Source organism: Copadichromis virginalis, linkage group LG22 (genome assembly GCF_057382275.1).
Source record: "Copadichromis virginalis isolate Kocher_CV1m ecotype Utaka linkage group LG22, C_Virginalis_male_GT1.1, whole genome shotgun sequence".
NCBI lineage: Eukaryota > Metazoa > Chordata > Actinopteri > Cichliformes > Cichlidae > Copadichromis > Copadichromis virginalis.
In genome coordinates this window covers 6566431-6578671 of record NC_140638.1, presented here as the reverse complement: position 1 = coordinate 6578671, position 12241 = coordinate 6566431, and the positions used below count along the sequence as shown (strand labels likewise).

Sequence of the window (12241 nt, the reverse complement as noted above, 5' to 3'; positions counted from 1 at the left end):
ACTTTCATTTGGTCTAATTAAGCAGGACTTGGACAGAATCCTCTCTTAGATAAAAGAAAGAAAGACAGAAAGACAGAAAGAAATAGCCAAACATACTTTAAACTGACTAACTGACAGGTAAGTGTAAGCATCAAAAGCAGCAGGGAGGAGAAATAATGAAATGAGCTATGAGAAGAAAGCCCACAGGGCCTGTAGAAAAGCACCGGGCAATATCGAGTCATTTGACAATAATATATCATTAAAGAAGGAAAAGCCTCCTTTTGAATAAACCCGGTAATTCTATCATGCAAAAGAAAACCTTTATTGGCGGCCACCAAAAGACCGGATGTCTGCTTCTGTCTGGAATACTGATTAGTTTAATGTCAAAAGAACATCAACCTTTTTCTGTGCAAAAAGAGAAAAACTCAGTTTTGGATTCACGGGAGAAATTCAGCTCAGTGAATTGTGTATTTAAAGAGTTGACCCTCAGATTTAGATCTGAGATAGGAAAGTCAAGAATTAGTTTGCTCTAGGCGGGGAGTGGGATGGAGAAGAAACTGAGAAACTAAGAAAGGCAAAACATTGTTCTGCAGCTGTCAAACTAAAACTTTCCACCAACATCTGACTTGGGGAGGTGCAGAAGCATAGATGCAGGAGCACGTAATGAGACTGGGAAGCAACCCCAAGGAAAAGACAAGGAATGAGGAAGCCTGATTCCACATCGGGATATACTGTTTGGATGTGAGATGAAGCAGTTATTTTTGGGTCACGTGGACAGAATTCAGTATACATATAGAAATATCATATTGTGGCTTTATACAGTCCTCAGATTACAACATTTTTATCATATACATAATATTTAGAGTTGTGCTAATAGACATGGGAAGGTATCGACTATGCCACCTGAGGATAACGGACCCATCATCTGTACTTTTGCTAGACTTCACTACTTGAATGCTACATTCCTATAGCACTCCTATAATCATACCATTTTTTAGATTAAAATCAACACAACAGATCTTATTACATGCGTGCTGCCCCGTCAAAACACAGAGCCAAATTTACCCAAACGTAATTTCCAACAGCTCGGTCAAACACTCAGCTTAGTCTTAGCAGTAGCTAATGTAGCCTTGAGCCCCTCGCCACAAGAGCAGATGAGGCGAGAGTTACAGAGCTTTAGCGGGCTCCCTTAATTCCATCCATACAGATTTTAAACTTCAGACACCAAACACACACACACATCTTTCACAGTTTCCACTTAAGCCACAAAAGGCTCTATTGAACCCTTTCTACAACTCTTGCTATAAAAAGACTATATATAGAAATGCACTTAGAGGCATTAAGCTATGCAGATATTTCAATCTCTGGATGACATCTTAACATTAAAGAAAAGCCTTAAAATGTTTTAAAGTGTGCTGTGAGGATAAAGGCATGCACGAAGGTAACAGAAGTAATGCACTATAGGAAGACAACTATTAACTTTCTTAAAGGGTACACTTATATGCAGGCGGATGTTTCTAGTTTTTCTAGGTTACTGTTTGCACATTCAAGCATCCGTTTGCTTATCGTTCTGCACATTCAGTGACCTCTCCTAGCAAAGAGAATATTTCAATGTCTCTCACTGAAGCCTGACAGGAAACCAAGTCCTGTTGTTAATATAAATGTAGACTGTTTCCTGTCAGGTGACTGACAGCCACATAAGGCATGACAGTCTCTGCCAGGAAATAATCCCTGAAATATATGCAGCCTGACAAACTTAATTGTCATATCCATGGCTTCTTTTGCATGCAACTGCTTTGTCTGCCAGGACAGCCAATTCATTTGCAGCCAGGTTTGAAATAACCACAGGCTATATATTGAAAAATGACCTAAAAATGATCTAATTACATATGGCATGCATTGCAGAATGATCGGGGGGAAACATACACTAGAAAGAGAAGGTAGTAAATGGGCTGTAACTCTAAATGACACTGGTATTCTCTTTTAATGTGCATGTGACTTGAATACAAATGGGCTGTTTAAACAGTAGTCACTTGTGAACATGGAAAGGGGAAGAGATGTTAGCTTGTATTATGCAAATAAGAAACAACACTGTCAGAGCAGACGCAGCTGATCAGGATGGCTCCCATCGACAGACGTGCACATGCATGTGCGTGCATCGGGGATGCATTTGGTTCAGGCAGTGATATTGAAGATGTTAACAGAGGTGAGAGACGAGCCAGAGTGTTAGAGGTGCACAAATCCTTGTCTTCAGCCCAGTTTCATTTTAACATTTCATCAGTACAAACAGATCTCCCACCACCATCACCGACCCACCCTTTCTATCTCTTTATCTCTCTCTCTTTTGCTCATTTGCTCACTCTCTACTGGCTGGTTAGCCACTGACCTCTAGAACTTGTTGCTAGAACAGTCTCCAGGCTGAAAAGCCAAGATAAAACCGCTTTTTATAATCTTCCAAATCAAATCGATTACTTTAGTGAGATGTTAGCGTTCTTCATTCCCCTAAGACACAGATTTTCCTTTCCATGCTTTTTTTCACCAAATGTCAGGAAATTCCAGGAGTTGTAAAACTCTTGAAGTTCAACAGTGAGTTCAACAGTTTTAGGAGGTCAAACAGAAGGCCAACATTATGCCACACTGAATGAAGAACTGAAAATGAATATTTGCTATTACAAATAAGAGAAAAAAAAGAAGAGGATCCAGGAACAACACCGAAATGCCCTGTCCTGTCTAGAGCTTGCACTTGAACTATAACAGGAAATGAACTTCTTTTTTTAATATATATATCATACTGGTTTGCAGGAATAAAAATCCACAACAGTGAAGTAGGTTTCAATTTCGATTCAATCAACTAGAAGAATGGACATGACCAATTCTGAAACTGGCAGACACGAAAAGATTGATAGTAGGTGATGTTATGTTCAATGTCTTTTTTTAGCAAATAAATTTCACTCTGTTATTTGAGATAAAAAGCAATCTGTGATCAAGGCCAAAGACTGCATTAAGGCTGAAGCCATTTCATTTTCTCACTTGCGCTGAGAAAGAAGTCTTTCTGCTATGATATAAGATTCCTCTCTTTCACTTAATAAGAAAATATACTGTATTTTTACACCAATATACCACAGTATTAGAACCACGGAGAGGTGATGGGGATAACATTGATCGTCTTGTTATAATCCAGTGTTCAGCAGGGAAACAAATGGTCCTGGCATTGATCTGGATGCTACTTGGATGCAGGCAAATGAAACTATAGCAAAAGCACTCCAATAGCAGGCCACATCACTATATAACTATGTATCCCACCAAACCACAAAAACTGTGTAGGAAGCACCACCAAGAGCCCAAAGCACTGAGACGGTCTCCGGCCTCCCCAGATCCCATTTCAGTCCAGTACCCCCAGAATCCTTTGAGGCTACAGCGTGTCCTTGACCATGTCTCATAAAACCTTATGGATCTCTAATAATATGGTAAAAAGGATTTATTTAGTGGTCAAATAAAAAGAAGTATATCTAAAACCATGCATTTCATTGCTTAAATAAATGGTATCATGTGACCTGTTGACAGAGTGGTAAAAGGTAATGGAAGAGAAATAGACCCTTTTTTCCAGTTACTGCAATCTGGTTTAAGAAGGTAATTTTTTATTTTATGAGGATCGTAAATGTCAGATGATTCAGTTACTCCTGTTTTAAAATGTATTCTGATGTTTTGTTCATTAAAGACATGGACACTTTAATCATCTTGCACATTGTCCAGAATGGCTCTTTTCACCAACGATTAGCAATGTGCCAGTAGTGATTTAGTGACTGCCAACATGGTCCAATTTTGGAAAGCAAGACCGCTGCCTTAAATTTCTCAATTGGAAAAAGTCATTGCAGGAGCTCCATAATGATGTAAGTGAAGCAAACAATGTTACTGTAATTATTAATCGCCCACATGGGTACAACTGCAAATGTCACAAAGTCACGCTGCAGCCTGACCGGTCGCTGCACTCGCACACAAATGGTAAAAAGCAATTTCCATTTTGTCACCAGCAGGCTATATCTGGAGAGGTGAATAAACAGGAGGAAAGGAAGGACGCAGGTCGGTGTGGTCTGTGTAACGGGAATGCTGAGGACAGACTAGGACACAGAACAGGGACGCTTGTCTAAACACTTTCACACTTTTGAATTTCCCCTCTAGCTCCCTCCCTCCCTTTCTAAACAATGAGGCCTAGAAGAACTGAAAGCAGAAGAGTGGATTGAGAGAGGAAGAGTAGAGTTGGGGTGGGGGGGTTGTCCTGGCACCCTTTTTAATTCCACCAAAGCTGTTCCAACAAAAGGGCCCCCGCTTGGGAGCCGCCACGGAGCAGCAGCCAGCCAGGCTGACTGAAAATAGGGTCGTGAGCAAAAGAATGAGTGTGAAAGAGAGGGAGCGAGAATAAGACAGGGAGGAAGAATGCCTGAATAAAAGAATGGGAAAATGAAAACTGAGCAGGGTATGAAAGGCCATTTTTTTACTCTGCATGCAGGTAAAAGTCAAACTAGCAAAGGAGGCCACACTGATCGTGTGAGTATGTATGCAAGAGACTTTGTGTGTGCATTTTTACGTCATCTGCAAAGGCATTCGTGATGCTGTGAAACCTGACTGGACCCTGTAAGAATAAACCGTGCTCCGACCATCCTTGGATCAGCTCCATTGTGATTCATGGCCCTCTTCCTGTTGCTACGCTCTGTAATCCCTCTTCCCACTGACACCTGTTTGCTGTAGAATCACAAAGGAATGCCAAGGTGTTAGCCATGATACGCTTTATGTCTAGAAATGTGATCTGGAATTTGCTTAGTAACCTGTTTCCTCAGAGGTGGAAAAAAAAAAGAAGAAAAAAGAAAAAGGAAAATTGCTGACCAAGTGCAGACACATGCTTGCTGGCTCTTTGGCACCCACGGTGATGAAGTAAAACCTGCTTCCTGTAGTAAGCTGGGCGGATTGAGCTTCTTACATCAACCCAAACTCCGAAATATTCCCACTAATTATAACTGCACACCTTCTTTTTTAGGACATGCAAAGACACACACACAATACAGGCTTGTGATATTGTCTCGGACACAAAAGCTGTATCCATGGCAACAAGTTTAAAATTTCTGAGAGTGACCTACCAAGCCAAAGTCTACCCCTGGCTGTAAGAGCTGCACTAGAGATTTTTGAAACTACTTCTTTGATGGCACAAACACAAGCCAAACGTATTATGCAAGATCCCGCAATACAAACTCAATAGTTCATCATTCACTGGCCCACAAAGAGTCGTGGGAAGTCATTAAGATTTTAATCTTTGATCAATAACAAAACCTAGAGCCAAAAATTAAGAGTCCAACTTTACCAGAAATGCAAACAAACAAATCACAGTGTGATGCAACTCGAACCAATTAAGAAGTGAAAAGCTGCAATTAAAAGGAAAAGTTTTTTTATAAGCAATAAGACTTCATTTTATGCTGGGTGATAATCATCGCCGCATGTATCGATTCTGACACAGACAAAAACAAAGTCGTGCAAACACAAACAGCAGTCCATTTTACTAAACAGCGTGTGTAGTGTGCGAATCTTTCACAAGCTCTCAACGGGCATCAGCGATCTGCTCCTGATGATTTTCACCCTCAGCAGGAAGAGCCTTTGGCATTTGAGTCTTGAGCCTTTTAACTGCAGGTCCCAATGTGAGAGCAGCCTGTATTGTGGCGGGTGTCAGATTAAACTTGACTTAAGCTGTTTTCACAGACAAACTCAGGACAGCGTTTCTCTTTCTCACATTTAGCAGACAACAGGACACACTCTCAACAGCTGTAAATAGTCTAGTCCTGGCAAGAGTGCTGGCTAGGTAAAACATGCAAGAGGCAGGATGCAAAGTCCACCAGCTTTCTGTAAAATCTCCAGGAAAATACCGACTCAGTTCTCGATCAAATATCACACAGGCTTAGTAAAAAGAAGCTGACAGGCTAAAGATGTCAGATGGTTAAATTATGTTTGAAATGTTTTGGACCCCAACGCATGTGTGAAAATAAGTTTACTGTATGACTTTGCAACTGATTTTTCTTACGTTTCAGTAGTTTTGATTACCGAGTCTGTAGTCATGCCCTGGATAATAATGGCTTCTTTAGCAGCCATTGGCTCTTCAGCAAATAAGACATTTAAATATGGCAGCGGCTGATGCTAAACCATTGTGTCACATCAATCACTCAATGCGTGATTGTGTGACGAAGAGTTGGAAGACTGAAAACAGTGCAGTTGCTTTTTGATTTCTCTTTTTCCCGTGACAAATGGGGAAATAAATAACAACGACATTTAAAAACCATTCGCATTGCACATCTGCTAAATTGTCATTTTTAAACATCGGCATCAGCCTAGACTTTCCCGACTGGTGCGTCCTTAACTATTCTGTTCAGCAAGGTCATTAGTGTTATGAATATGAAGGTTTTTAACAGTTAAGGGGGAAATGTCACATGCTAAAAACACATCATTAAGCCCTTCCGAGTAGGAACTTGCAGAGCATCCAGCTGCTTTGCACGGTCGTTGACATTTTAACCCAGCAACGATACCTATGATCAACTCTCATGGCAACAATGACAACCACTGCCTCAAACCTCTCCACAAACACACAGAGCATCAGTTCTCCCCAGATACACTTCTTGACATTTTGTCTGTCTGACATCATCGACCACAGTGGGCCTGGGACCTTTGCGCTACAGACCACTTTTTAAAGCTAACAGAGGCTCCAGGGTCAGGTTGCTACATAGTATTCAACCAGGATTTAAGATAAGATAAGATAAGATAAGATAAGATAAGATAAGATAAGATAACTCTTTATTGTCATTGCACAGTCATACATAGTACAGTAGTACAATGAAATTGGAAAAACTGTCCTACGTCGGCACTACATATAACACAACACGACACGATATGACACATCACAACGTAACAAACAACACAACACAGTATATTAACTTAGTATAAAAAAGAAAAGAAGCAAAATATGTTTTTTAAACTGAGAAAATTGCTGGAATATTTTATACAAACTGCCCTTTGCTTTCAAAAAAATTTGGATTTTTTTAAAGCCTCTAGGCTTATTCCAGTTATTAATAAATGAAAATATCCTGCATGGAGAAAAATTAAAATAACTGTGCACCTATCCCAAAGGCCAAGAGCGCACAATCGGCTGTAATGTGCAGCTCACAGATGAACGTCTTGAACTCTTGCTTTTTTCAATTTTATGTTGTTTCTGAATTTTAATTACAGCACTAAAACTGGCTGCGCGTCCCTCTACCCTTTGCCGTTTATCCAGAGTCGGACTGCAGCGGTTGCATGCAAAGCGAGGTTGTCCAGCTGTCGCTGTCTACAGCTTCAATTTTTAGCTCCTCCTGGGGGATCCAGAGCCATTCCCAGGCCAGATGAGATGCTCTATATAGTGTCTCTAGTGCATATCAGGATGTTAATTTAAAAATTACAGAGCTACATCTAAAATGTTGTTTTTTTGTTTTTTTTAATTGAAGGCGTGACGATGTAAAAAGAAATGCAGATGTATGTTTTGGGTTTTGCCCTTTAAGGCAAGAAGGTAGGTCAACATGAACGTTTAAGACTTTTTCATCCCTGAGATCCTCTGCAGTGATTCCCACATGGAGTAAAGCCATCACAGATGGATACTGGAGCTTGTGTAGCACTCGCTACACAAATATGCAAACAACAACATAGCGCAATGCAAAGCTAAAGATGAGTCATTAATAAGAGCTCTCGATAATCAGGCTGTGCTGCTCTGAGGGCGATAATCATCGTCCGCCTGCTCTCCAAGTGATAAGCTAATCAGCCCTCCGTCTCTGCAGAGCCGTCGAGGGGACTCATCATCATTGACATTTCAGCACAGGATCGGGCCTATTGAGACACGAAGGGGAGGGGGTGGTTACCTGAAGAGACTTAATTATCATTGCTGCACAATGATATCCTCTTAACTCTATTTTGCCTTTTTTATGAAGGTTAACATTCCTCTTTCAATATTACAGTCAAGGTTTCACGGCTGCCGTTGACCCCTTTTGCAAAGTGCTTGTTAATTTTCCACATAATTACGCAATTGCATTTGCCATGTAAACATACAACGATCGCTTTCGAATTGTTTCCTCATATGCCAGGGCAATCTTGGAAAAATCAAGCCTCTGTCAGCAGCTCGCTTTCTAAGCAGCTGCAGCGTGAGTGTAGATGTTCTTCCTCAGACGAGACAGTTGTGTTGTTGCATGTTAAAATGAATTCATAACCTGTGGGGATACTGTCATGACAATCTGACAGCTTTTTAACAATACAGACCCAATGTAGCAGAGTCTCAGCTGAATATCTGTCATCCTCTCTCCAACCTGTGTTAGAGAGCTTACAGCATGGGGTCTAAAGCAGAACGCTCTCCTTCACTGGGGTTTTCTCGTTCTTACATTGCTCCAAAAACGCAGGAAGAGAAAGGATGTCATTACACAGCTAGTTCTAATCGAGATTAAATCTTCCTCCTGCCTTGTAAACTCGGCGCCAATAACAGTTCACGCCATCACCGGTTATGCAACAGATGCTACAGCGAAATGCAAAGAAGGATTCTGTGGCTCCCCGGCTCGAAATAACTTGCCCTCCCGTTTGCTTTGATCTCACAGGCATGTCTCCAAGGTGCGTCAAGGCACGTCAAGGCACAAGATGACATATCTTCCAGCTCTATAATGACCCATCTTCTTTTTCCTCAGTGAAAATTTTGGAGAGCTCTGACAGATGATATTAGTTATACCCAGGTGCAAACAACAGGCTGACAGATTCATGCTGACAGAGCAGGCTAACGCCGATCACTATAGCCCGACTACCTGCTGTTATAAATATTGGAGCTGGTTCCAGTGGGGGGAAAAAACTTTCAAAGTAGTTTCTGTTGGGGATTACAGCATATTTGTCAATTCTTGTGGTTCTTCTTGTCTGAATAATCTGAAACACTGGTTTACAACTGTGAAAATTCCCATAAACAGCCGCTGAAGTCGGTAAAGACTTTGGAAAGTCCCAAGAAAGTACACGAGTGTGCACATTAAAGTAAATATTTAGTTGAATCTAAGGTACTTTTGAGAAACCGTGCATATTCATGTGACACATAGCATTGTTTGTTTCACTAATGTTTAATCTGTAACATGGTAAAAGGACATAACTGAGAGTTCCAGTGTGCAGACTGACTTTGACTAGTTAGAAAAGCCATTCAAGTGCAACAGTGCTGATAACAAGTCAGGTACGTCAATATGCCATCTAAACAGCAATAAACTACAACACCTAATCTGTGTTGTTTTAACATCTCAACTTAAAATCACAAATACAACAAAATCAGAGTAAAGACATTCCAGTACAGGGAAACAGAATCATGAAAAAACCTCATAAATGCAGCAATAACCTTGTCTTTTAGTGACCTTTCCCGTACGCGATTACTGTTATTTCTATCCATCAAAGGTGCGTTTTATAGTGACAGCAAAGTGTTTCTGTTATTCATGAGCAGGTTTATTTATACCTGCTTTTATTTTATGGAAAACGTTGTCACCGTTTCCTTAATAATCCCATTATGTCTCTGCGCCACTCAACAACTTCACAGGGACGTTATTTTTGGCACATGTTTATTCGCTGAGTGTCAAAGGTGCTGATCAGGAAGCTTTTTAGTTTAAAGATGAAATCCATCAAACAAGCTGCTCTTTGTGGCTCACTGTGCTGCATCCGGGACTTCGCGTACAATCATTGTAAATCCTCCTATACCCAAACACAGGATATTGCTCTAACTTATTTCTTATAGGTTTTATAAAACACTCACACAGTGTCTTGCATTGTGCTTACATCACTTAACAGTAAGTTCACAGCACCATTCGGCTGATACTTGCTGATACCATCAGTCAATATTGGCCACAGTTACATGCATCACTGCACAGAGGTAGATATATAGAAAGTGGAGTTAAAGTTTTTATGACCCCTATCTCACTTTATTCAACTCTGAGTGTTTTACATGTGTTTTATTTGGGTTTAAGATGTCTAATTTGAAAAAAGAAAAGCACTGAATTAATTTTTTCAGATATTTTACTCTAAATGTTCTGGTATTGGTCTCTTAATTGACTACAGGGTGCCTTTTATCATAATATTAACATTTACGTCATTTTATCTTCTTAAATTTGTATGCACTGCGTGTTCGCAAGGCTGCTTCTTCTGCCATGATTCTGGAGTTCGTGTATTTTTCATACAGTTCGTGTAGTCGATATTCATGCAGCCCTCTTGACAAGGTATTTATTCCTGAAGGGCCACCTCAAGAGCAGGGGCCGAGCCATTCTCATCCCCCGCAGAGAACGCGTTTCCCCATCAACACCCTGTTGCTCCACACGACGAGGACCAATTTTTGCCATTACTCTAATGGTTAGTAAACGGACCGGCAGTTGTGATAGCGCCCCATTTCACGGCCACGCTTCCCGACAGGTAAACACAGATTTCAGGTCAGCCGTGCTGTAAGGGTTTGTAGCGGCTCAGGGAGGATTAGGTTTCCTGAACAGTCACCTGCCGACGAAAGCGGCGAGGAATTAGGACAAACACCGCAAACCAGGAGAGCCACACCTCGCGTCGTGGCTTACCGAAACTCAACACACACACATGCACACACAGATCTGATGTAGAGCTCGGACAATAAACTTTTACAATAGGTCTCGGCGCTCTGAGCAGCAGCCAGAGAGGACGCGGAGACGTGACACCGTCAAACATCCAGCACTCCGGGAACGCGGGCTGCCCTGCTGGAAAAGTGCCGGGGGTTGCTACATTCAGAGAACAAGAGGCTACAGGAGGCGAAGAACTGACGGGACTTCCATTGTAAGAAACACAGCTGGGCTCGTTCACACTTACCTTGGGCTGCAAGCAGGACCGCTACTGCCACCAGCCAAGCGTTTCTCATCGGATACACCGGGCAGCGCGCTGCGTAATCTCTCGCCATTCTTATACACAGGAGATAAGGTGGACGTAATATCCACAACAGCGCCGTGTGTTTCAGCCGGGCTCCAAATTATTCCTTCTCCGATCAGCCAAGAAACTTCGAGCTCAGTTCAGACCGCCTGCGCTGAAAGCAGCCAAGTTACAGCTTCTCTCTCCTCCTGCCGCTCTGAGCGCGCCTCTCCTCAGTCTGGACCGTGATTAGTTTCTCTGTCCTTTGCTTTAATTCTGTTAATGACAGGAAGAGTCAGAGCCCTCCCCACGTGGACCGGCCGCAGTGCGCAGGCAGCCGGTGGCTGTGTTTTTGTGCCGGTGCGTCTTGTACAAGGCGAGCGGAGCGAAATGGAAACAAAGTGTGGACGGAGTGTGTGTGAGAGTGCTGGAGCTCCGTGTGTCTGATGCGGAGAGCTGAGTGGGGGAATATCAAAGTGATGTCAGCAGAGCGTCACCAAGAGGACTTCAGCCGCAATACTGAACCCTCACAGCCACAGACGCACAATCCGAGCGCGGTGCAGTTTAAAAGGTTAGAAATACAGAAGGGACGCATCTGCATACCTGTGCTGTGAGCTCCGGGTGTGTTCTGCTGACACCTGCCGCTTGTTTGTGTATATGTGCGCGCGCACGTGTGCGTGCGTGTGTTGGAGCAGATTTTCACTGTTGGAGATGGAGCATCGTCGTGATACAGAGTAACGACATAGAATCTTTTAAGCAGTTAAGTATTTTAATTTCATGCTTATAATATTTTTTTTATTTGTTTCTGTTTCACTTTTCAGCGAAGATTCCGTACTTTCCCCGGAGCTGCCGCTTATTCACACGGTTACTGGTTATTTCCGGATTTCCCACATATGACTATATAAACTAGTGTTGGGGAACTACTTATAATCCAATCGCACCTTTTTATTTAGGGCAAGCAAAAACAAGTAGCCTTTCATACTCTACAAGCAGAGTCCTTAAATTGAAGTCCCCAGGCTTCTGGGTAATATTTTCTGCGACCCTTAATCGTGTGGAGGTTACATTACTGTACATTTATTTCATCCACAGTTCTTGTTATTTTCTGAACAAATGTCCTACAAACTGTGAGAGTTTTAGGTCTGCGTTTCCCCAACTCTCTGTAACATACTTCATGCACTCAACCATCAGAAGTTTGAGCTCTCGTGCACTCAAGGTAAATCTTTGATAGCAAATTTCCCTTTATGGAAGAGACCATCTATAACATTTAATTGTTGCTTTTTGGATTATATTAATAATTACATGATCTATGATAATAGCTTTTGTTATACAAATTTTAACA

At 41.8% G+C, this 12241-nt stretch overlaps 1 protein-coding gene across 3 annotated transcripts in view; it reads right to left on the bottom strand.

Annotated features, from left to right (window-relative positions):
* Positions 1–11583, bottom strand: part of pvrl2l (PVR cell adhesion molecule related 2 like) — a 325857-nt gene extending 314274 nt beyond the window's left edge. Inside the window, exon 1 of one of the 3 annotated variants that reach the window (XM_085445879.1) lies at positions 10867–11583. In XM_085445879.1, the coding sequence (XP_085302005.1) occupies positions 10867–10954 (88 nt within the window). In that variant the 5' untranslated portion in view covers positions 10955–11583. The remainder of the gene's footprint in view (positions 1–10866) is intronic. The other 2 variants (XM_085445881.1, XM_085445880.1) reach the window with 2 other exon arrangements.
* Between the last annotated feature and the right edge of the window lie 658 nt (positions 11584–12241).